General features: G+C 37.2%; 1 protein-coding gene across 1 annotated transcript in view; it reads right to left on the bottom strand.

Moving 5' to 3' along the window:
* LOC143887612 ((S)-coclaurine N-methyltransferase-like) overlaps positions 1-26,306 on the bottom strand; it is a 49,300-nt gene that overhangs the window by 6,499 nt on the left and 16,495 nt on the right. The window contains exons 2-6 of the mRNA XM_077391715.1: positions 13,181-13,289; positions 9,262-9,486; positions 8,319-8,418; positions 8,124-8,234; positions 7,517-7,600 (exon numbers count right to left, since the gene is read on the bottom strand). Of these exons, the coding sequence (XP_077247830.1) occupies positions 7,517-7,600; positions 8,124-8,234; positions 8,319-8,418; positions 9,262-9,486; positions 13,181-13,289 (629 nt within the window). The remainder of the gene's footprint in view (positions 1-7,516; positions 7,601-8,123; positions 8,235-8,318; positions 8,419-9,261; positions 9,487-13,180; positions 13,290-26,306) is intronic.

Genomic DNA, 26,306 nt, shown 5'->3' with positions numbered 1-26,306 from the left:
TGTAGCTGAGAGGAAGTTACGATACCTTCTTGATATGGGTCGCACCATGCTCTTCCAGATGCATGTCCCTAAATTGTATTGGAGTGACGCAATCCTTACATCTTCTTTTTTAGCAAACCGGCTTCCCTCTTCCATTTTGGATGGTCATTCTCCTTTCTCTATTCTCCACCCTCAAGGTGACTCATTTCCTCTCACCCCACGAGTCTTTGGTTGTGTCTCCTTTGTTCACAACCTTACCCTAGGTTTGGATAAGTTAGACCCCCGGGCTGAACGTTGTGTCTTTTTGGGATACTCTAGTACCCAGAAAAGATACAAGTGTTACAGCCCCCGACTTTGTCGCCTCTTCATTTCAGCTTATGTTTCCTTTTTTGAGTCTATTCCTTTCTTCTCTTCTACTCCTGTGCACGGTCCTCCTTCATCTCCTTTATGTCTGCCTCTTCCTTCCCCGAGTCTTCCTAACCCGGTCTCTGATCCTCCTCCTACCTCAGATGTCTCTGTTTCATCTCCTGTCTTAGACTCTCCTCCTCCTAGTTCGGCGGTTCCACCTTTGCCGGCTACTAAGAAAGTCTATCAGTGGCGTCAGCAAGCAGGGCCTCCTCCTCCTCCTGAGGCGACTTCCCTTCAGCCGGAGATACCGGCCTCTACCTCTCAGGTACCTTCTTCTCTTTCTGATTTAGTAGTTGATGCTCCTATTGCTTCACGCACTCATTCACGTACTACTGCTCATCCCATTTCTTCTTATGTTTCTTATGATCATCTTCCTCCTTCATTTCGTACTTTTGCCTCCTCGTTGTCTACTGTTTCCTTGCCTAAGTCTGTGCAGGAAACCCTTACCCTGGGTGGCGTGCTGCTATGGACAACGAAATGGCTGCTCTTCAAGTTCAAGCCAACCACACTTCGGACATTGTCTCCCCTCCTCCTGGTGCTCACCCTGTTGGTTGTCGATGGGTTTATGCCATCAAGTATTTTCCAAATGGGACGGTTGAGCGTCTTAAGGCGCGCTTAGTTGCCAAAGGGTAGACATAGACATATGAGATTGACTACCATGAGACCTCTCCTGTTGCCAAGATTCCCTCAGTGCGTGTTTTTATTTCTCTTGCTGTCAACCATGGCTGGCCCTTGTACCAGCTAGATGTCAAAAATGCCTTCCTCCATGGAGATTTAGCTGAGGAAGTGTATATGGAGCAACCTCCTGGTTATGTTGCTCAGGGGGAGTCCTCCTCCGTATGTAGATTGCGCAAATCATTATATGGCCTCAAACAATCCCCTCGAGCATGGTTTGGACGATTTAGTGAGGCTCTCATGAGGTATGGCATGAGACATTGTGCACTTGACCATTCAGTCTTCAGTCACCAGACAGGTGCATGGCATGTTCTTCTGAAAGTGTATGTGGATGACATTATTATCATAGGGAGTGACACAGTTGGTATACAACAATTGAAGACCTTTCTTCAAAAAGAGTTCTCCACAAAAGATCTAGGCCGCCTACGATATTTTCTAGAAATTGAGGTAGCTTACTCTGGTACTAGCCTCTCCCTCTCATAGAGGAAGTATGTATTGGATCTTCTAGATGAGACAGGATCGTCGGGTATGAAACCCGCCACTACCCCCATAGACCCCAATACTAAGCTCCACCCAGACGAAGGTGACTTGTTGCATGACCCTGGTAGATACTTAAGACTTGGGGGAAGCTCATATACCACACCGTGACCAGGCCTGATATTTCTTATGCTATGGGAGTTGTTAGCCAGTTCATGAGTGCTCCCCGTACATCCCATTTGGCTGTTGTGACTCAGATTCTTCGCTATTTGAAAGGCGCCCCAGGGAGAGGGTTGCTTTTCAAGCGACATGGCCACCAGAGGGTGGAAGGATATAGTGATGCTGACTGGGCTGGCTCTCCAGCCGATTGACGTTCCACCATTGGTTACTGTACCTTTGTGGGAGGTAACTTAGTGTCCTGGCGGAGCAAGAAACATAATGTTGTCACCAAGTCTGAGTCTATCTGGCTAGTGAGTTTATCTAGTGCTGAGGCCGAGTATCGAGCCTTGTCCCATACTAGTAGTGAGTTTATCTGGCTACGATCTCTTCTGACTGAGATTGGTTTTCCCACATCATCCCCAGCTCATCTATACTGTGACAACAATGCTGCTATTCACATTGCTACCAATCCTGTCTTCCATGAGCGTACAAAGCACATAGAAGTTGACTGTCACTTCATACGCCACAGGATCCAGCAGAGAGAGATATGCACCACTTTCACTCGGTCCATTGACCAACTTGCTAATGTCCTCACCAAACCCCTAAGCAAAGCTAGTATTACTGATATTTGTTCCAAGCTTGGAATGCTCAATATTTACATTCCAGCTTGAGGGGGAGTGTTATAAGTGTATCTGTGTGTATGTGTAAGCCTAAGGGCATAGTTGTCATTTACCTTCCTTTTATATAAATACTTTAGTGAGGGGGAGAATACCCTAACTCACTCTTTCTTTCTCAACTCTCAACAATAATATTTACCATACAAGATGTACGTCAAATGGTAAGATTGGCAATCTCATCATTGTAATGAGAGTTGCAGGAACGTCGTGGTACAAGAGATCGTCGACAAACTCAACCTCAAGATTGAGAGGAGGCCTACAACTTACAAGGAAACGAGGTACTTGTTAATCAACGTTGGTTGGTTTGCTTTTCTATCGGTTAACACTATCAAGATTCTCAATGATGTGATGTGGTGCTGATGGATGCTTGCCACTTGTTGTTGGGTCGACCGTGGCAATATGATCGAAAAACTACCCATGATGGGTACAATAATACTTACATCTCTGTTAAGGATGTCATGAAAGTGATTGTGGGTCCATCTAAGATGGAAAGTATTCCTAAGCCTTCAAAAGGGGAGGGGAGTAACTTTCTACCCATGACCGATTTTTTTGAAGAACCAAAAGAAAATAAGGGATTGATTCAAGAGTATCATAGAAAATACAAAGAATTGGCCAATAAGATTACAAAACATGTGAAATTTAAAGGAGACTTTCCTTCGATCAATATGCAGAATGAGAATTTTTCAAGGAGTAAACATGGCACGTTGGAAGACCGAGCCGATGGACTGTTTCATGTACTCGAGGGCATTAGTGAGAATATTTATATAGTTGATCTACCTGGCGACATGGGAGTTTCCGCAACTTTCAATGTGACTGATTTGGAGGCATATTGTGGTGATGATCATTCGGCTTCGAGGAGTCTTTCTCAACTAGGGGAGTATGATGCAGCCGCATCTCTTAGGAACCTTGTGCATACTATCCCGAAAACTAAGTCAAGGAGGGGTTTTAGGAAACTGATTCAGTTGAAGGATTTTGTTATTATTATCTTTAGCCAGAATATATATATATATATATATATATTGGGAGTTTTATCTTTGGTAGTTATTGTCTTTTTATAAGAGGTTTGGAGTTCCTATATTTTAGTAATTGTTAGTGATTAGGATTCCTTTTGAATTAGTAATTGTTAGCGGTTGGAGTCCTTTTGAAATAGTATTTTCTCATATACATGTCGACATGAGAAGTGGTAAAGGGGATTTTTGGACGTTTTAACTATTATTCTACTATTCTCTACGCTCTTTGGGTTACGATTTCACAAAACCATAGCTTAAGTTGGTTGTGATTATTGAGTTTTTGGGATGGCACTTTTCTTCTTTTTACTCCACTATGCAATGCCTCTTACTACGTCTAATAGACGAAGATTGCGATATGTGTTTATGCTTCTTAAGTAGCAGAAAACAACATATAGAAGGATGAGAAGAGAAAATTGGCGTCTATGTTGAGAAAGGGAAGAAGGGAGAGAATTGGACACTAGGTACATGTTAGCACTCGTTCTAGTTTTTTTTCCTATTGGACCCTAGCACAAAGAGAAAGTGTCACATGATGTAGTCATGATGGATGCATGTCACAAATCTCAAAGAATACATGCCGCATATTGCTTGGTGGGTAATTTATTATTAAATTATATTTATGCTTCAATTAAAAGGAAAACCAACAAGGTAGGTACATGTTACCACTTGCTCTTAGTTTTTTCTTTATATCAGGCTCAAGCACTAAGAGGAAGTGAGACATGATGGTAGTCTTGATGGATGCATGTCACATATCTCAAAGAATGCATGCCGCATATTGCTTGGTGGGTGATTTATTATTACATTATATCTATTGAGCAACTGCTTCAGTTAAAAAGAAAACTGACAATGAGGCCAAACCGCCAAACTAGAGAAAAACAACTTCAAAAGAAGAAAATGGGAAGACAAATTGTGCTGCCTGCATTTCATGCCAGACCATAACATCATTACAAAGAACCCCAACTCGATGGATGATTGTTACCAATTGCTTGAGAGACCATGACAGTATGATCGAGTTGTAACTCATAGGAGAGAGTGAGACACAAGAGTTGTAGCTCATTGGAGAGAGTGAAACACAAGAGCTGTAGCTCATAGGAGAGTGAAACAAATTATTTTTGGTGAAAGGTGGAGAAAAATACCACTTTTTCCAATGAGGAAGATTTTAAACCTAAATCTTCTAAAGATGGTGGTTTGTCTTCTTAATATGCAAAAGACCATGGAAGAAGATAAAAAAATTGGAATTGAAAATATTTAGAATGGGAAGGATGATGTTCAATCAACATTGGGTTCCAAGCCTATAGTGTACTTTTTAAAAAGTATGATTTAGTCTCAGAAAAATAATCGAAAACATGAAGATGAACTCCATGAAATTGAAGGTGCTCTCATCTATGATATTATTGAGAAGAAACTTAGAAGGTGGAATGAATGTGAATAAGAGAATGAAGATAAACTCAATTCAAGTGCTATTTTTTAAAACAGATCTCATGAAATAGATTATTCCTAATCAAGTACGTTTTTTGACGAAACGGTATTCAAGGAAGTAAGTTTTATATCTTTCATAAATTTTGATTTTCTATATTAGAATAATTTGATCCAATCTAAAACATATTCTTTACGAAATCAAACTCCAACCATTAGAGTATGATGGGAGATTTTCACACGGATGGAAAAAAAGAAGTGAACAAAAGAATTGATTTTTAACTATTGGGTGGCAAACTAGAACTTGAAGGAAAATTCAATATTGATGATTTACCATTTATGCTTGGTAATGTAACCTTCAAAAATTAACAATATCATTGCTTAAACATTTATAAGGCCCTGTGCGTTTGGGATTGTGGCAGCTGATTGTAGCAGCCAATTGTGATTATTGGACTCAAAATTAATGTAATTTTGATTCAAATAATCACAATTGGGTGCTATAATAGGCTGCCACAATCTCAAACGAACAGGGCCTAAGATGGTTGATTATCGTGCATCGATATGTGAAATATGAAAGAACAAGCCTACAATCAAAGGTCCATGATTTCCAACCCAGGGTGAAGTCATGCATGCAATGCTCATGACCCACTCCATAATTCAGTAAAAATGATTCAAGAAAAGAAATTTGATTGAGATGATGATTTATGAAGTTTTTTTAATGTTTTTTAATTAATCGGCCCTACAAATGTCAATAGTGAGCCCTTCAGGACTACTCATCACAAAATACCCGTAGGCTAGGCCATTATGATTTGTGGAGATTTTTTGTAAATTTTTGGTAGCCCTATGAAAGAAAAAGATAATAGTGAGTCTTTCTAATTTGAAAATTTTCGTCTAAAATAGAACGGGGATTTAATTAGGTTGATCTAAGGGCTGAAATTGATTATATACCAATGGTTTAGATCATAATTACCAGGGTGGGAAATGAAAAGTGAAACGGAAATGGGAAACGCATGAAAAATATATAGGGGAAACGAGAAACGAGAAAAGGATAAAAAATCATAGAAAAAACACACACGAAACACAAGGAAAACACGGAATATGTGGTTTTGTAGATTTAAATTTTGTTAATTTCAAATTTCTATTTGAATTTTTCTTATTTTTATTTTTATTACAATATATGCTATTGTTTTCTTTTTTAATATCTATTTCACAATTTTTGACGCGTTTTTTTTCAAAATGATTTTCATAAGTTCCACATGTTTCGTACATGTTTCACATGCATTTTCTATGAGTGTTGCATATGTTTATCAAGCGTTTCACATATAATTTACATAAGTTTCTCATATGTTTCCCAAGCGTTTTGGAAACATTTGTCCAATTTTTTATCATGTTTTGGAAACATTTCTGAAATGCTTTTTAGGGTAAGCGAGTTTCCCGCCCGAAGGAGTTTCCGGCAACTATGGTTTAGATTCATTAAGCTACAGTTTTAAAGTGTTTGGGGCTATATGAAGTTTCAATGCATATTTCAAGAGGTTAATGGGCAGCTATGAAATTTCCCTTCTAGAGTTTGGGTTTTATGCTACTTGGATCATATTCTGATAAAATCTATTTTCATTTTACCTTTTTAGCTATGTTTGTGAAGATTCATTGGATTGTTTGTGTGATTGTTTAATTCCTTAGCAAGTTTTCTACTATTGGGGGATTGCTAGTAGTTTACTTGCATCATTTAGAAAACCATTTTCAGAAAATTAGGTTGTGTTCAGGAACTATTCTCCGCCTGTATTCTTGGAGCGGAGAATAAGAAATCCCAAAGATCAGGATTTCATGAAGTTCGGTAAACGACTCACCAAGCCCGTTTCTTGCAATTCCTATATTTTGCCACTTTAGTCTACATAATAATGAGATTTTCTGAAACTACTGCGATCCGTTTCGAAAGATTCTCATTATCCTGTTTCTGCCCGTTTCGTGGAAGGATCCTGAAAATTGTTACCGAACACACCCTTATATGTCAAAAATTACTAAAATGTCTAAAAGTTTCTACACGTTCCAAAGAAGAGAACATTAATGAAGCATATCAAAGATCAAGTTATTAAGAACCTAGAGATTTTGCTTCTTTCTAAAGTTAAATTTCTATGGATCAAGTATGGGTAATCCGGGCCCAGCCGGAATTGGGGGAGTACGAAGATATGATCTCGGGGAAATAATATGGGTTTTTGCGGGGCCTACCAGGGCATTAAACTTTTGGCATCAAATAGTGTGGAGAATGTGGCGGTTGAAGGGGATTCCTTAAATGTCATCAAGTGGCTTGGAGGGGTCCAAAAGTCCCCTTGGAGGTTTGACGGATACTTTGATGAGATTGGCGATTGTAAGAGAGTTACGTCATTAGTTTCAAGCATGTGAGTTGCTCAGCTAATGAGGAGGTTGATAGCATGGCTAGATTAGGGGTGTCGAAAGAGTCCTTGGCTTTATTTGACTCTCTTCCTCCGTGACTTCTTGTGTAGTTTCAGTGTACCTTGTTTCTTCAATGCTTTCTTCTCTTCTTGTACTATGACCATCTCGGTCTCTTTTTCAATAAAATTGGCGATCATTAAAAAAACCCTAGAGGTTTTGGTTCCTCCAATACAAGCTAACAGTGGCAAGAACTTTGCTTAAAAGCTAAGCACAAATGCAAGAGAAACTTGCATGATAAGGTTGGAATATGGGAGCCAACCAGCTTACCTGGAAATAGAGAAGTAGGTTCGCAGAAGGCATTGTCCCTCCAGTGAAGAAGTATCTTGTAATCCAGTCATCTTCATTAGTGTCCTGATGAGAAAAACAACCAAAGCTAGCATATCTAAAATAAAGACATTGAGAGAGAACCACAACCAAAACAAGAAGCTTAAATGTTAAAAAACTTGACATGGACTTGCACAATGGATTGGAGGATTGGCCAAACCAACTGAGTCGAGTGAGCTTTTCACTGACCATAAATAGTTTTTCATTGAGTTGGCCTTGTTTTCTGAGTTTTCGATTGACTCGGTAAGGTCACATAGTTCAAGAAGGCATACTTAATGAACAGGAAAGCTCTTTAACAACCAAGATGTGGGTATGAAAAGGTGAATATACACTTAAAAAAACTGATTGACAATTAAATATAAGACTGAACTTTAAAATAGACGCAACACTCAAAGCAAACATAAAATGTTAAATAAATATCATGTTTATTACAGTTTTACAGTTTTTTTTTTGTTTTTTGGAATGTTTATTACAGTTTTACAGATAGTAAAGAAAATATTTCTAGATTATTGCCTATTCCAAGAAATAGCCAGCATCGAACCAAATATACCTCGAAGTGGTACGCAAATGCTTTGTGGCAGAAGTGATGAATGAAAAGGAGGCTATCTGGATTCATCCAATTGGAGATCTTCTTAAGAAGATCCTTGTAATTCTTCATGTGCTGCACAAGGAAATGAACACATGACCCAACATCAATAACTATATCAAATAACTGCAAATGAGAAGGCAGAAATGATTTGTACACCTCGAACATTTCTATAGATAAAATTCGATCAAAAGAGGCCTCCATTTCAAATTTGCTGATATCTGCAACAATGATCTCCACATTCAACAGTTTAAGCTCCCTGTAACACAAATTATGTGGTCAAAGAAATTTCAACAATTCACTTTACAATTTGGAAGTTGCAAAGTTTCAAAGCAAGATCTTTGTCTGATAGGTAATCATCGCTTTAATTCTTTTTAATCATAAAGAATCTTTTCCCTTAATAAGTGGCTGAATTGAATTGTACTTATCAATGGGTCATAACAAAACTTTTTTTATCAAAAAAAAAGGGGTCATAACAATAATCCCGTCTGAATAACAGCTTGGGAGTTGTTGATCAAGGGGGCCTGCTATCAGCCAATACACAAGTTCATGATTCTGTTAATCTAGTAACCTATTGGAGCATTGAAGTGAAATTCATATGTGAAGCAATAAAAGGAGCATGCTAGTCAAATAGAGGGGTCTCACGGGGGCATAGTCCACGGCTTTATTTGACGCCAGGCGAACTGAATAAATAAGCAAGCCTCACAAGGGCAATAGTTATAATTTCTTTGCTAAGTTTTAGAATAGGAAAGAGGAAATCAAGACACATAATGATAAAAAAAGGCTCATAAAGGGGACCTCCTCTTCTAGGATTTCGAGAGTTGGATCTTGAGGGTCATCAAGAACTTTTTTAAATCAATAACATGAAACTAGAATTTCTGAAAAATAGAGTGTTCGCCTTTTTCATGGATGGAACTTTCCAGATACTAAATGAATTTGGTAGTGACAGGAAAATGACTGCATAACAATCAAGTAATTGGCTTGTGTTATTCAAATAAATTAAAGCTACTATTTTACAAATGATTAACCAAACATTATGTGATTAGCAAGTAGCCAAGGACACAACTTTTAGGCCACTATCATACTACCTCATGCAACTCACCTACACTGTTCTTCTATAAACGCTTTTTGTGTTAATGAATTGCAAATCCCTGTAATGCTGCAGTTACTGTACTTCTTTGCAATATATAAAGAAAGGGATCCCCACCCACATCCAACATCAAGGATGGTTTGACCATCTTTTATTTGTGCCCTCTCACAGTACAGCTCCAACATTGCATTCTCAGCATCGTCCAATGTATTTGACTTATCAAGGAAGTAACAACAACTGTAAAATTTCATATCCAAAATCCAGTGCAGCACATTCAGAAAATAGAAAATCACAAGAGAGATAAATTCAAGATGATCATCAAATAAGCATCTAAATCATTTTAACACACTTGCACATGTATAAAGAAGAAAGATAAATTGGAGTTTACATTTTTCATTTCCAGCATATATATACCATCTAATAAGCATGACTTTCTTACACATTAGGTTGTGCTATATCTTAACTATCATCAATATTAATATCTAGATTATTTCTCGAAAAAAATCTAGATATAATTTGTCTACCATGCACAGGCTAACTGTTTCATTTGGGAGGATAATCTCAAAGGCCAACCCCAGGACATGATGGATGCCAAGATACAAAGTAATTTGTCTGCATGATAGAGGTGTTAAAGGTATATATTTTGCTAATTTTTTTCCAGTAAGCGTAGTTCTACTTTTTCATATTTGTGTTAAATCTTTAGTAATTAGTAGGGGTAAGGCTACGTAAGGGTAAGGTTGCTCCATTGTGACCTGGTGGTCACGGGTTTGAGTCACGGAAACAGCCTCTCTGCAAAGCAGGCGTAAGGCTGCGTACACCCAGCCATCCTGAGACCCCGCAATGGCGGGAGCCTCATGCACTGGGCCGCCCCCCTAATTACTACTCGTATTTTTGGAGTTCTTTGAATAACAACACATATAGAGGAAACCCTAGTTAACACCTGCAAGTTGTACATAATTTGTTATCTCTACAAGGGGTAAAATCCAGAACTTGAAATTTGACCGTAAAGATTGAGCTCATCATCTTTGATACCTACCTAGGTGTTATACATCTTCCATTAACTGTACTCCTTGAGTGGTGGAAGTTCTTTTCTGCATTTTAATCCCTCAAAATCATTTTTTACCTTCCATCAAATAAATTAGCATTATTTCCTTTTCGTCTTCCTTTTTCCATATCTAAATCGATTTTCCACTATTCATTCTGATTCTTCTCTTTCGAAAATATCTACATGAGATCTTTCAAAAATTATTTCATAAAACCTTCATTAATTTTCACACATACCAGTTGCTGATTTTTTAGGAAGTCAGTCTGCTTAACTCTCCTTTTTGAATTCTTTCCAATTGTGTGACCTCACTTTTAATTTGCACGAAAGCAATGAAGTTCAGCTTGTCAAAGATAATATAGCATGATTTCAGCGGCATTTCCACAAAATTTCAGCCACATTTCGTCTAAATCTAGTAAAAAATGATTTCATGCAAATTTCGTTTCGGCTTTGGCCAAAAAATGAAATGTTTCAGTCGAAACGTGTCGTTTCGGCAGAAATTTAAAACCTTGATTGGTGGTGCACTGGTGCACCAAACAACTATCTACCCATACATGGGAGTAGAGTCATCAAACTGTCCCTTGCATATGTTATCAAAATGTGCAAAGAGTGGCACATGAGGTCATTGTTTCGTTCTATAATTCGGTTTTTTTTTGCTATCATATCAGGGCTATGGTTGTCCTTGATCTAGCACAAGCACAAACACAAATCAGAGAATTAGAGAACATTTGATGACTCTATTTATTAGATGAACCTGGTACACCTAACAACGCAGGGATGGTTGCCTTCAAATCCACAAAAGGCCAGCCAAAATTCAGAATCCATAGCGGAACTTTGGATTTCGTAGTGGAAATCTTGATTGGAGTCTTGGGTTCTGGAACTCTGGATTCCACGGAGTAGTTTCAGTTCATAGTGGAGTCTCGGTGGAGCTCTAGATTTCACATGTGAAAATCAGGATTTAATGATGGCGTCCCACATGAAAAAGAAAATATGAGTTCACAGTGATTTCCCATGTGTGAAAATGGGATTTTCCTGGTCGATTCTCACATGTGAAAGAAAGAACCCACACGATATCCAGATTTAATTGTGGAGCTCCATATTTAACGATGTGGACTTAGATTCCCAATGGAAACTTAAATTGCAAGGTGGACATCAAAATCCAATGGTGGGCCTTGTAATCCAATTGGGAGATTATCTCTACTTCTAAAAACATTAATAAAGACCATTAGTATAAGTGGCACCCATTTAAGCTAAAAATAGGGTATGGAGGATAATCCCGAGTCATGACTTCCCATTACTGGGTCCTCAAGGTAAATAGCTATACCACTCCCTCAAAAATCTCCCTAATGCATCTAAATGGGAGAAAAATTTCCTTTGATGACATACAAACACAAATAGTGAAAGAAGAAATAGTTAAACCGATATTCTCTGCTAATCCGAGATTACCATACGAGTTCTTAAGTCAAGGAGTCCGAGGAGACGAGAAAAACGTACGAAAGAGCAATAGGTGTATTTCCTTTGTCAGTTTAATTTTCAGTCAGATTTCAGTTTTGAATCCATCCTCCTCTTCTTCTCCAAGGCTTCTTTTCAAAGAAAATGAGATACCATAGCAGTCTCACACATGAAACATCTCAGGTGGTCTCGTCTCCCTCCAAGTTGAATACTAGGATATATGAGTCTAGCCATGGACTCCTCACTCTCACAATATTTTGTGTTGGACAAACTCCTATGATGAGAGGTTGAAGCCCAGCCATGTTTCCCTTTCCTCTAACAGCACTTCGCAGTAGGAGAAAGGGAATCCTGCAACATGCAGACTCACCATCCTACAAGAAGGCCTTCAGAAGGGCTTATGATTAATAACCAGATGTCTTCCCTAAAGAGAATAAGTGATCTAATTAGCAGCTTGTAGTTGTGGCAACTAACCCAACAAAATCAAATGATGAAAACCCTATAGAAAAGAAAGTTATGTATTTGCTACAATGTATATTTTCTTCTTCTTTTTTTTCTCTACACCCCAGACCTCGCAATGGTGGGAGCCTCGTGCACTGGGCCGCGCCCTATACACTCATAATTTGTTTACATTGTGCCAGAGTCTAGAAAGGGGAAGTTTAGAAGCGAGAAAGAGTGTAGAGCATTAGTACGGAAGGGAAGACACCTTGAGTAGAAGTTTCCTGCAACTAAGGGATACATAATAACATTCTTATGGTTCAAGAACAAAGGTCCTCCAACCATTCAAAAAAAAAAAAGGAGAACAAAAAAAAGAACAAGGGCAGTGATAAATTCACCCCCTTCTATTACAATATTCACTCCCTATTTTTCAAAATGGATTGTATAGCCCCACCCCATGTAAATAGGGGTGGGGCTGATCCAAACTGTCCATTTGATGGGCCTCAATGTAAATAGGTTGTACCTCAAAAATCATTTCCATAGGATGATCCTAGCCGTCCAATCTTAGAGGATTGATTAGATCGAATTTCTCTATAGATGAGAGGGCTAGGATCATCCTATGGAAATGATTTTTGGGGCACAACCTATTTACATTGTGACCCATCAATTGGACGATTTGGATCATCCTATGGTGTAGGCTGTACAAACCATTTTGAAAAATAGGGGGGTGAATATTGTAATAGAAGGGGGTGAATTTATCACCGCCCAAAGAACAAAGGCCCTCTAATGACTAACTGCAAATGCAGAACTCTTGCAATGTTCCATTTAAGCTTCAATAATGACACCTTAGTTGTATGCACTCATTTACCTAAGTATGAAGCATCTATAAGCACAATACCACTAAGATACTGAACTTTGTTTTTGACACTTAGAGAATATAAGACATCAACATAGTTTGAAAGAAACAAAGTTTGATACACATTAGATGAACAAATCACCAACCTGTATTTGAGATTCTTTCCAAGTACTGTCTTGAAAAATGAGGTAGGTAACTCATAATGTTGGGATTTCGGTTTATCCGTCTCCAGGGCAATAGGCATATGTTCAAGAGCTGTACAAGTAATATTCATTCAATAGAAAGAAAAAAAATGTAACAGTATGAAACAAAAAATAATATAAAACTAAATGTAAAAGTATACATCTTAAAAGGTTAAAAATTGTGATAAATTAGAGCCACTGGTCGAACATGTAAAAGCTAAAATATACCATTCAAAACTATATTATGAAATATAATTTAAGATTACAACTCCCATTTCTTGTTCCTAAACCTCAAACGCAGGAGTCAGGTGCTCCCAACCCAAGTGGTTTTGCCAAAGGGAAGATGGATCCTCATTTTTTTTTGAAAATTGACAAATATATTCATACCAGCAAAATTTACAATGGGGACCAGTAGTCCCACCAGATTTACATAGTATGAATTGCCCAGGACCATTCTCCTTGGCCCAAAAGAAAATCCCATTACCCCTTACATTACCTAATAGCCTCAATTGTATCGAATCCAACAAAAAGTGCCATATTGTGGGGCCCACCAAGTCAAGATTGTGACCTGCCATGTCACACAGACTTCTCCACCACATTCCGAATTCGATTTTCAAAAATCTCGCTAGAAGGCCCAGAGCTATCATGCGCCCCTAACCGTGCACGATAGCCAACCACCTAACAACATCGTCGGATCTCCGGCGGCCTCCACCTCGTACCACCACCAAACACTGGCGGGTCATCCTCCCCACCATCAACCACCTCCTCTCCACGGTCACCACCTCCAGTCCCTCCTACATCTCCTCCAGAAAATTCATCTCCGCCGGGGGAGACTCAGCCACCACCACTGTCATCAAGAATCCGGCAAGCTCCATTGCCACTGGCCATCACGCCCGTCCTCAGGCCACCACCCACAATCTTGATTCCGAAGACCACAGCCTCCTACGGCCAAACCCAGCAACCCTAATGCTAAATCCAGCAATCCACAGCCTCCCAGATCCTCCACGGCCTCCATGGCGTCGCTCAACCTCTAGCCGGCCTTCCACGGCTCCAAGTCCAACAACCCATGGCCTCCGGCAACCTCTACGGTTTTCCTCGGCTCTAGATCCAGTTTCACGGCCTCCACGCTCTAGATCCGGCCTCCACGACCCCAGATCCGGACTCAACGGCCTTAGATCTAGCCACCACAGAGGAGTCATACTCCAGATCTGGCCTCCACGGTTCCAGATCCGGCCTCCATAGCTCATCTTTTGCCAGCAATGGAGAGAGACGAGAAAGAGAGGGCGAGACTCAAAAAATACAGAGGAAGAGAGGGAGACGAAAGAGAGCCGATAACGGGGAGAGACGAGAAAGAGAGGGCGAGACTCAAAAAATACAGAGGAAAAGAAGGAGACGAGAGAGAGAGAGAGAGAGAGAGAGAGAGAGAGAGAGAGAGAGGGCCGCCTCCCTCCCTATGGCTTCCGTCGACCTAGGGAGGTAGTGCTTCAAATCGCCTTTTTTTCGCCACGGGAAGATGGATCCTCAACTACAAGATAAAAGAAAATGAATTTAGGGCCCATTGGTTCATTTCCACATAAAAAGGGCTTTCCTCGGAAAGCCTAATCCTTTCCTTTACTCCTCGAAAACTATTTTGATTGTTTGGTTCAATAAATATGAAAAGGAGGACCTTTTTCCTAAAAAAGTACTTCTCCTGTTTGGATCATTGTTATGTGAAACATAAAAAATGAATACTCCATCTATATTTAGTGATATACTATGATTAATGGGCCCACACATATGCTGTGAGTTATATATTAGAAGGGGCTACATAGAGGGCCTAACGGAAAATAATGAACCCTACACGCATGCTAATCAGAGATCTGCTGGTGGGGTTAGGTTGGAGAGCCAATGTCAAAAAAACCAATGGGACCCATATAAAGTAAAGAGTTATGTGGTAACAAGGCCTACAAAGAAGGCGCACCCAAAAAGACAACGCACCCCACATGTATGCTAATCAATGATCTGCTACTGGGGCTCACATAAAGGACATAATGGTAAAAAAATAATGGAACCCACATCATACTAAGCAACGATCTACTAGTGGGACCTACATATATAATAATGACTTGCATACTAGTGGGGCCCAACAGAGGGCATAATGGTAAAAAATAATGGGCCCACATATATTGTAACAACTTATATGCTAATTACCATATAAGTGCGAACTTACTATTTATAGTAAGTGTAAATCCGACGGTCATAAAGGCCCAAATTTTAATTAGACTTGTTCGGCCGCCATTCAAGAGAAATTTACGGACAATATTAACAAAGAAAAAAAACTATCATAGTAAAGACCCTAGTGGGTTCAATCTTTGCAGAAATGGAGACACTTCTTGGGAGAGCATACTGACTTAAGCATGCCTTGTTTTAGTCAATGACAAGATGTCCGTGATGAGTCCGTGAAGGTACATGCTCGAAAGGCTTGTTATCGATATCATAAGAGGTAAAGACAAGTCCAACCCTGAGGAGACTGGGAACGACACATTTAAGCTACTTTGGATCAGCAATTAGACAGATGGCTTATATGAAAGTAACCTTGAATCGAATTAACAAGCATCTTAAGCTTAAGGCTCCCAGAGACACCACAAATACCAGGACTTTATGCTCAGCCTACCCGTCTCCTTCTTCCCCTGTTGATGAGGCTACATCTCAAGAAGGGGAGGAAGATGCCTCGACCGATGTTACCGACTCCCATGACCTGTAACAACCACTTTTTCCCCTTAAGATAGTTAATTAAAATAACTTGTAAAGACCGACCCTGAAAATACCTTTCAGGGTCCATTTGGATGTTCAATTGTTTATTAACTTTGTTAGTAAATCCCCCTTGATCGATGATCGCATGAATTAGAATTGAAATCGGAGCCTTTCGGACTGTTGGAACAACCATTGGGCCCCTTGGATCTTCGATCAAGCTCGAATGGAATCAAGATTGTATCATCTGAGCGTCGATCATACCTTAATTATCTAATTAACGGATGGGATGGAAATCAATGGCCCATATTTCATCTGTGTTTAATTTGATTTATTATATAGCTTTAATTGACAAAAAATCTGAGGGAAATTTCGACCAATAGGAAACGAGATATGATCGTGAGGAAAAGTATGAGGGGAATATTATTCTATTTTTACTCTTATTTTCATCACTTTAATTGTAGCTAAATTTTGGGGCATCATATCTTATCTGTTCGACATGATTTTAGTCCCGGTAGATGGGTATTTCGAATACCTATCCAACGGACCCAAGATTTAGTGATTCGGACGTGATTTGAGTAAGTTATGACATTTTTCTGTTAGGGTTAGGCATAGTTACGAGTTTTGTCTTATTATGCAATTTTTAAGAGTGCCAATATTAAAATTTAGTATTTTCTTTTTTAGTTAACTTAAGTAATAAGATAAAAATAAAAGAGTCCTAATAGAGTTAGGAAAGATAAGTTGGGATGGATTTCCATCCAAATTGGGAACCCCCTCACCCCCCACCTATAAGAGATTGTCGCCCCCTCTCCCTCTCTCAAATTCACGTTAAGAGAGAGAGAGAGAGAGGTACGGCCATAAAAAAACAGCGAGAGAGAGAAAAAAAGAAAAGGATAGAGAAAAAGATAAAGAAAAAGAGGAAGAGAGAGGGAAAGAAAAGGAGAAAAGAGAAGGAAAGAAGGAGAAAAGAAAGATCTAGGGCTCTTCGCAACTCGCTGGGTAAGTGTCGAAGCACGTCTTTTGTGCGTATTTCTTTTCAACTAGTATTGGGATTGATCAAAAATCAATATTTGTTTATTAATAATGATAAAAACTCAGATTTGAAATCAATTTTGTACACATGTAGGTGCAAAAACGAATTTGATAACCGCACAATCTAATCTCGTCTTATTTAAAATTTAAAATAATTAGGGTGAAAATTTGATAGAAAGTAACTTGCAATAAAGTATATTTAGGCCGTAGATCTTTCGATCAAAGGGCCTATAAATATCTTTGATTTTGAATTCTCGAACCGTAGGATATGTAAATTTGATATTAGATTGATCCCTAATCCTTAAGATTCTTGTGTATTTCCTATCACACAATAGATTAAATGATCTTAAAAATCGATAGTCATAGTGTTATTTCGTCACTTTTAGTATAACCTATTTTTGGGGCATCAAATATTGTTTGTTCGACATGATTTTGGTCTCGGTAGATGGGTATTTCAAATACCTATCCAACGGACCAAAGATTTAGCGATTTTCGAATATGATTTGAGTAAGTTACAATCCTTTGTCAGTTAGGGTTAGGCATAGTTACGAGTTTTGTCTTATTAAGCAACTTTTAGGTTGTTTTATTTAAAAATGATAAATTCTAAAAGTAACCTAATATAACCTAAATACCAATAATATATTAGAATAAGCCAGAAAATCTGATATTTTCACCCCTCTTAAGTTAGTATTAGATTATAATTAGAAATATAATAATAAGAAACCTTCTTGAGATAAAACTCTAGGCTAAGTTTATAAATAAACCCTTCTGGGGTTATTTTTAATCACCTAAAATTGAAGGAGAGAGAGAGAGATTGCATGATCCCATCTTTTCCTTTGCGGCTATGAGAAAAAGAAAGGAAAAGAAGAGGAAGATAAGGGCTTTTTCCCATCCGATTTTTCGTCTTCGAGTAAGTGCCCAAAAAACCTATTTTTCGTATTTCTTGTTCGAACTGGATGTTTTTATTTTTATTAGCTCTTGATTGTTCAAACTAGGGTTCTACTGGTAGCTTCTTGTTGATTTTGGGTTTCTTTTGGAACAAGAAAAGAGTTTTGATTTTTCTTTGTAGGGTTTTTGATGTGGAAATTATATTTTCTTATGTAAACTATTACTAGGTATAATTCAAAGTATTGAGGGGTTTGTTTACAGCTGTTTTAATCCATATGTGTGATTTAAAGAGCATTGTTTTCTCACAAAATCAGCATACAACAATGGTTGTTTTCCTAAGATTTCATCGAGTACTTGTCGTATAGATTATGTATGATGTTTTTCAATGAAAGATACGATACCTAGGTGTGTTATATATAGTTTCATGGTTGTTTTCATTAAAATCAGCACAAAAACAGTGTAATTATGACCTATTTTGTAAAGACCCCACTATATATGAATTATATGACTTATATAAGTTGTTGTATGTCATGTACATGATATAATTAAGCACTAAGGGGGCTGATTTTCGAAAATATTAGCATTTACGAATGTTTTTATGGGCTGTTTTATGTTAAACCCTTTTATATACTAGCTATATAATACAGGTATTTTATTTTTCATAGAAGATATAGTATATATAAATAATATATAAGCCATAAAGTGCTGTTTTTCATTCAATTCAGCACCTAAAAGGGTTAAATAATCATTTTATTTTGGTTTTCAAAAGGAAATCAAATTTATAAATAATAATAAATTATGTTATAACAATTGCTTTACGAAGAAATCAACACTTAGGTTTAAGTTAAAGCCCTTATGAGTTTTAGTAATAAATTTGGCATAAATACAATCGGTGTTTCTTTTAAGGTAAGAGGTTTATTTCTAGAGATAGTTTAGAATAGAGTTAACGGGTGGAAACTAACAGAATAAGACGAACAAAGTTTAGTAGAAAAGAATTGAACATTTGAACGAATGGTAACGCGCTTGATATGTAAATTATACATGATTTCTTTCTAACTGATACATAGAGCTTTCATCTCAATCTTCACGCAAATCTAAGGCAAGTGATAGTGACTTTCATACTAATGGCTTCTGAAAGTAGAGTTGTAATTATGATCGTATTTCATATGATTTACCTTTTGCTTTTACATTTTCTATTGACTATTAGAGAGTCGTTAGCATGCTCTCGTTTAATAAATGGTTGAAGAAAATAATAGAGATTGTTAAAGACTAATCATGCAGGCAAATGGGATAAAAACTCTCACCAAAAAGGGAGAGAAGGTACGTATAAAAAGCTTGCATGCATGGTAATTGTGGGAGGGAGGCCCAAAAAGGAAGACCCCCTTGGAGCCAACCTTGGACATAGCCCCAAAAGCCACCCCGACTGAGAGCGTACAACCTCGGGCTAGTGATGCATTTCGGGTGGACCCGTATGGGGTGACCCAAAGGAAATCCTAGAAAGGAGCACACCCATATGTGGGTGGAGGGTCCTTGATGGTCGGGAACCAACGGCTGGTATAAAGTACAAAGAAAAAGAGATTGAAAAAAGGGGTTGTGAAATACCGTATGGTCTCGGGGTAGTTGAGCATATGTGGGTACATACTTCATTCTCATGCACATGCATCTTTCTTTTCCATATCACTTCACAATTGAAATAATTGTTTAGCCTATTTCTTAGTTTTATTTTTTATATTATTATTGTTGCAATTACTAATCATAAGAAAATTGTTATAATGCGACTTAAATTTTGGGTGGATTCTTACTATGCGAGCCACTAAATAATTTTACTCAGCGTTTGCTGACCCCAATACCTCTACAGGTTTCGAGGAAAGCGAGGAATGAGCCTTTTGCAGATAAACAAACCTAGAACACCATCACGGGATTGGAGAGTGTAGTCATAGAGTTTGAGTTAGTGTTGGGAACGACGATTCTGTCATATCCTGTAGTAGTAGGAGAATCTTTTATTTTCAAGAATTGTAGTTGTAAAATTTTTCAGTCTCATGGAATTAATATGGTGAGTTTTATCTTGTTCCTCTTGTAGTGTGTCAGCTTGTTTCCCTTTTTTGGGTAGCAATTCGGATTTTGGGATTTGGAAAAAAAAAATTATGTCTTAAAATTTGCCCCAAATCCGGGTTTTTAAAGTTGGTATCAGAGCTTAGGCTATAAGCCCCTAGGGCCAGCATCTAGCAAAGTTGTGAGATAGGTAAAACTAGGAAAGGAGCACGTAGGATTAATACAATGGATTTGTGTGTACTGTAGGCACTGTAGTCAATTGTGTTGTAAGAACCACGTAATAAACTCACGTGTACCGGGGACGCTTGGTTCGACATGTGAGCGAGTTATGTTGACAGAAGCCAAGAAAGTTACTTGTGAGCTCCAATTTAGTTCTCACATAGACTCGGAGTGTCTCCTACCGTACGATGTGCCAAAGTGGACGCTGGGTCACAAGTGGGAAGGATTGTAAGATCCCACATAATAAAGTGAGTTGTATTAGGTTCTTAGAAATTTGATACGTTGCGAGTCTTGGGTACGTCCTAGAAAAGAGTAGTTGGTTGAACTTAATAAAATCTATGCACCTCCCTCATTATTCTCATAATACACTTAAAGGAAAACACAGCATTAATATACGTTATCTAATCACATTTTATAATACAAATAATGGACCAAAGTCATATTATAATACGTTGTTTGTTTAATAACTAAATTCTATAATATGTTGTTAGCTTAAGACTCACACAGAGCAAATGAATTTAATAATACGTTATTTGTACACTTCATTGGTTGTGTTGTTTGCATATCACCTTAGTCTTGTAACCTTAATACATGAAAACTGTTAACTTAAGGGAATTTATGGAGTCGAATTTCGACCCGAAATTCCTTTAATGGGGGTAGAATGTAATGTCCTGATCCCACCAAGAGCCTATAAAGATACAACTCCTAATTAAATCTAGGTTGTAGATCTTTCGATCAAAGATTAACGGCTAGATCTTTTATTTTGGGTTTTCGGACCGTAGGATATGTAAATTATATATTGGATCGATCCCCAATTTTTAAGATTCTTGTGTATTTCCTATCCCGCAATAAAATAAATGATCTTAAAAATCGACGGTCATAATGTTTTTTCGTCACTTTTAGTATAACCTATTTTGAGAGTACCAAATCTTATCCGTTTCGACATGATTTTGGTCCTGGTAGATGAGTATTTTGAGTATCTATCCAACAAACCCAGATTTAGAGATTCGGACGTGATTTGAGTAAATTATGACCATTTTTCTGTTAGGGTTAGGCATAGATTAGGCAACTTTTAGGTTGTTTTATTTTAAAAAAGATAAAAATTTAAAAGTAACCAAGTATAACCTAAATACCAATAATATATTATAATAAGCTAGGAAATCCAGCATTGATATTTCCACTCCTCTTAAGTTAGTATTAGATTATAATTAGGAATCTAATAATTAGATCCTTCATGAAATAAAACTATATGCTAAGTTTATAAATAAACCCTTCTGGGATTATTTTTATCACCTAAAAATTAAAGGGAAGAGAGAGAGATCGCATGATCCCATCTTTTCCCCCTTACGGCTATGAGAAAAAGAAAGGAAAATAAGAAGAAGATCAAGGGCTTTTCTCCAATCCAATTTTTCGTCTTCGAGTAAGTGCCCAAAAAATCTATTTTTCGTATTTCTTGTTCGAACTGGATGTTTTTGCTTTTATTTGTTCTTGATTGTTCAAACTAGGGTTCTAGAGGTAGCTTCTTGTTGATTTTGGGTTTCTTTTGGAGCAAGAAAAGAGTTTTGATTTTTCTTTTTAGGGTTTTTCATGTGGAAATCATATTTTCTTATGTAAACTATTACTCGGTATAATTCAAAGTGTTGAGGGGTTTGTTTATAGATGTTTTAATCCATATCTGTAATTTAAAGAGGGTTTGATCATTGTTATCTCACAAAATCAGCACACAACAGTGGCTGTTTTTCTAAGATTTCATCGAGTACTTGTCGTATAGATTATGTATGATGTTTTTCAATGAACGATATGATACCTAGGTGTGTTATATATAGTTTCATGGTTGTTTTCATTAAAATCAGCACAAAAACAGTGTAATTATGACCTATTTTGTAAAGATCCCACTATATATGAATTATATGACTTATATAAGTTGTTGTATGTCATGTATATGATATATATATATATATATATATATATATATATATATATGATATAATTCAGCCCTGAAGGGGCTGATTTTCGAAAAAATTAGCATGTACGAATGTTTTTATGGGTTGTTTTATGTAAACCCTTTTATATACCACCTATATATAATGCAGGAATTTTGTTTTTCATAGAAGATTATAGATAAAAGGGAAATGATTTATGTGCTCCAATGTTTTGATAAACATGCGCTCCAAATTTTGTCGTGTAGTATTGAAAGGGCTGTTAGAGGAATATTACGGTTCTCAAAAAGCTCTTAAAGCCCTTTAAATACTGTACGACAAACATTTGGAGCACATGTTTATCAAAACATTGGAGCGCAGAAATCATTTCCCTATATAAATACTATATAAGCCGTAAAGGGCTTCTTTTAATTAAATTTAGCACCTAAAAGGGTTAAATAATCATCTTATTTTGGTTTTCAAAAGGAAATCAAATTTACAAATAATAATAGATTGTGTTATAGCAATTGCTTTACAAAGAAATTAACACTTAGGTTTAAGTTGAAGCCTCTGAGTTTTAGTAAAAAATTTGGCATAAATACGAAAGGTGTTTCTTTTAAGGTAAGAGGTTTATGTGTAAAGATTGTTTAAAATTGAGTTAACGGGTGGAAACTAACAGCATGAGATGAACAAAGTTTAGTAGAAAAGAATTGAACATTTGAACGAATGGTAACACGCTTGATATGCAAATTCTATTCGATTACTTTCTGACTAATACATAAACCTTTCATCTCAATCTTCACCCAAATCCAAGGCAAGTGATAGTGACTTTCATACTAATGGCTTCTAGAGTAGAGTTGTAATTATGATCGCATTTCATATGATTTATCTTTTGCTTTTACATTTTCTATTAATTGTTAGAGAGTTGTTAGAGAGTCGTTACATGCTCTCTTTTAATAAATGGATGAAGAAAATAATAGAGATTGTTAAAGACTAATCATGAAGGCAAATGGGATAAAAACTCTCACCAAAAAGGGAGAGAATGTACGTATAAAAAACATGATTGCATGCATGGTAATTGTGGGAGAGAGGCCCAAAAAGGGAGACCCCCTTGGAGCTAACCTTGGGCATAGCGCCAGAAGCCATTCCGACTGAGAACGTACGACCTCGGGCTGGTAATGCATTTCGAGTGAACACGTATAGGGTGACCCAAAGGAAATCCTAGAAAGGAGCACACCCATATGTGGGTAAAGGGTCCTTCATGGTAAGGATCCAACGGCTGGTATAAAGTACCAAGAAAAAAAGATTGAAAAAAAGGGGTTGTGAGATGCCGTATGGTCCTAGGGTAGTTGAGCATATGTAGGTATATACTTTATTCTCATGCACATGCATCTTTCTTTTCCATATTACTCCATGATTGAAATAACTGTTTAGCTTGTTTTTTAGTTTCATTTTTTATATTATTGTTGTTGCAATTACTAATCGTAAGAAAACTGATATAATGCGGCTTGTATTTTTTGCGGATTCTTACTATGCGAGCCACTAAATAATTTTGCTTAGTGTTTGCTGACCCCAATACCTCTACAGGTTTCGAGGAAACCGAGGAATGAGCCTTTGCAGATGAACAAACCTGAACAACATCACGGGATTAGGGAGCGTAGTCGTAGAGTTTGAGTTACTGTTGGGAAAGACGATTCCGTCACATCCCGTAGTAGTAGGTGATTCTTTTATTTTCAAGAATTATAGTGATGGAATTTTTCAGTCTCATGGAATTAATATGGTGAGTTTTATCTTTTTCCTCTTGTAGTGTGTCAGCTTGTTTCCCTTGTTAGGGTAGCGATTCGGATTTTGGGATTTGAAAAAAAAAATTTAAGTCTAAAAATTTGCCACAAATCCGGATCGTTGCGGAGAGCCATAGGTAGCGAATAGAAATCGAATCCCTAATTCCCTACCTATTCGACCCAAATAAGCTACTGATGTTGGCACTTCCATATTTTAATAATTGCAAGAACTCAAGTTGTCGTTTCTTGTTTAAACAGCTGATAACTGGTTATTAGTTATTACATTGCCCAAAAAGCTCTAAAAAACCAATTAAAACAGAAAAGACAACTGCAGTTTGTGCAATTATAAAAAATGACAGTGCCAATATCAGTAACCTAAAAGAAATGTTAGATAATGGCTTGCATAGTTGCATATTGAAACGGGGCGGGGCGGGCCCAGCTCCATCCCCACTCCCACCCCCACTCCGTCCTCACTCCGGGAAATTTCTTTAGTCCCCGTCCCCACCCAAATCGAGGAATCCCCGCCCCGCACGGGACGGGGAGGGGTGCATCCCCGTTTTCACGGGTGAAATTGCGGACCCTATCATATTGATTTTGACACCCTATTCGAATTTTGTGGGACCAAATTTAGTCTTTATTAACTTAAAAACTCTAAATTAACTAAGTGCATATTAGTAATAATACACTAGAGAAAATATAGGAGATAAAGATGGATTTAGGAAACCCAAATCTCACCCAAAAGTTACCGGACGCACTCCCAACATGGGAGAGTGTGCACGGCCAAAGTGGGCCCCATCATTACTTAAAAACCCTTAAAAATATAAAGTAGTTTTTATATTGACATTTATACCCTTTTTAATGTTCTATATCAAATAAGATGCTTTCTATAAGTATTAGGGCTAGAATAGGAAAGCCAAAAGTGAATTAGAAGTGTAATTGGGAACAAATCACAAAATACTAAAAAAAATAGGGGGTTTATAAAATAATCCAAATTGTGGGTTTCTCCCAACTTGCACATGTAAATCGAGAGAGAGAGAGAGAGAGAGAGAGTTGTGCGCACCCCAAAAACCAAACCGAGGGAGGGAGAAAGAAAGAAGAGAAAAGAAAGAAAAAGAGAGAGAAGAAAAGAAAGGGAAAGGCTAGGGATCACATCGAGTTGATTTTCTCCTTCAAGTTAGTAAAACTTAGGACGTGTTCGGCAACTATTCTTTAACGAGATTTTCCCCTTTTTAGCGGTGGAGAATGAAGAAAGCCAAAAAAATCTCAAAAATCTCGTTCGGCTATGTGACCCGCTAATCGTTTCTAAAATTCCACCTTCTTTTTCGACTAAAAAATAGGATTTTGCAAAGCGATAAGTAACTGCTTCTAAAGATTCTCATCACTTCGTTTCTCACCCGATTAATCTGGCTAGAATGAGAAGCCTTGCCGAACGCGCCCTTAGTTTTTGATATTTTTGGGTGAAAATTTTAAGTAGTTATGCATGAAGTGATCATTGTTAGGGCTTTTCAAACCTTTTTGCTTTTTTTAAAAATCAAGAATCATTGTTTTGAAATTCTTTTCAAAAATTTGTGCCCTAGACTCTCTGACATCAAGAACACATCAAGAATTCTTTTATGTGTTCTTGATGTTATCAAATTAGGGTTTTTACAAATTTCTTAAAGAGACTTGTTTTCTTCTAAATCAAGAAGGGTATTATGATTTTTTTAGGGTTTTGAAGTAATAAGTCTATGCTTTATCATCTAAAGTGAAGGAGAATTGTTTTTGAGTAACTAAATCCACACGATTGATTTTCTTGAATGTTTTGTCGCTGTTTTTGTATAAAATCGGCAAAGAGACTTGTTCTCTTTTGAATCAAGAAGGGTATTATGATTTTTTTAGGGTTTTGAAGTAATAAGTCTATGCTTTATCATCTAAAGTGAAGGAGAATTGTTTTTGAGTAACTAAATCCATACGATAGATTTCTTGAATGATTTATCGCTGTTTTTGTATAAAATCAGCATATATTAAGGGTTACTTTGTAAGGAATATATGATACATGTTGTTGTTTGTAAAGAATAAAATATGTTAGTGTGTTACATGAGTTTTAAAGAGTGTATTTCCCCAAAATCTATAGGTATTAGTGACAGTTTTTCGAAGATTTTGGTGCATAATCAATATATGATGTGGGGATGTGATTGTTTACGAAGAATACGATATGGAAATAGGTTATATGCGATTTAAAGGGTGAAATTCCCAAAAATCAGCATGCAAAACAGTGGTATTAAGGGCTGTTTTGTCTGATTTCTCTCACGTACATGTTATATAAAATATATAAGATTCTACATGAAAGATATTATATATATATATATATATAAGCAATTTATATGCGTTTTAGCAATGTTCTCGATCAAAATCAGCAAGTTTATTGCTTTTAAACCTTGTTTTTTAAGGATTCGATGTATATAGATAGTATAACTTATATAAGTCGTT

The sequence above is a fragment of the Tasmannia lanceolata genome, unplaced genomic scaffold, assembly GCF_043159265.1.
Source record: "Tasmannia lanceolata isolate RefF3 unplaced genomic scaffold, GAP_Taslan_0.1 ptg000012l, whole genome shotgun sequence".
Classification (NCBI taxonomy): domain Eukaryota; kingdom Viridiplantae; phylum Streptophyta; class Magnoliopsida; order Canellales; family Winteraceae; genus Tasmannia; species Tasmannia lanceolata.
The sequence above is the reverse complement of the archived record's forward strand: the minus strand, read 5'-3'. Positions and strand labels throughout refer to the sequence as shown.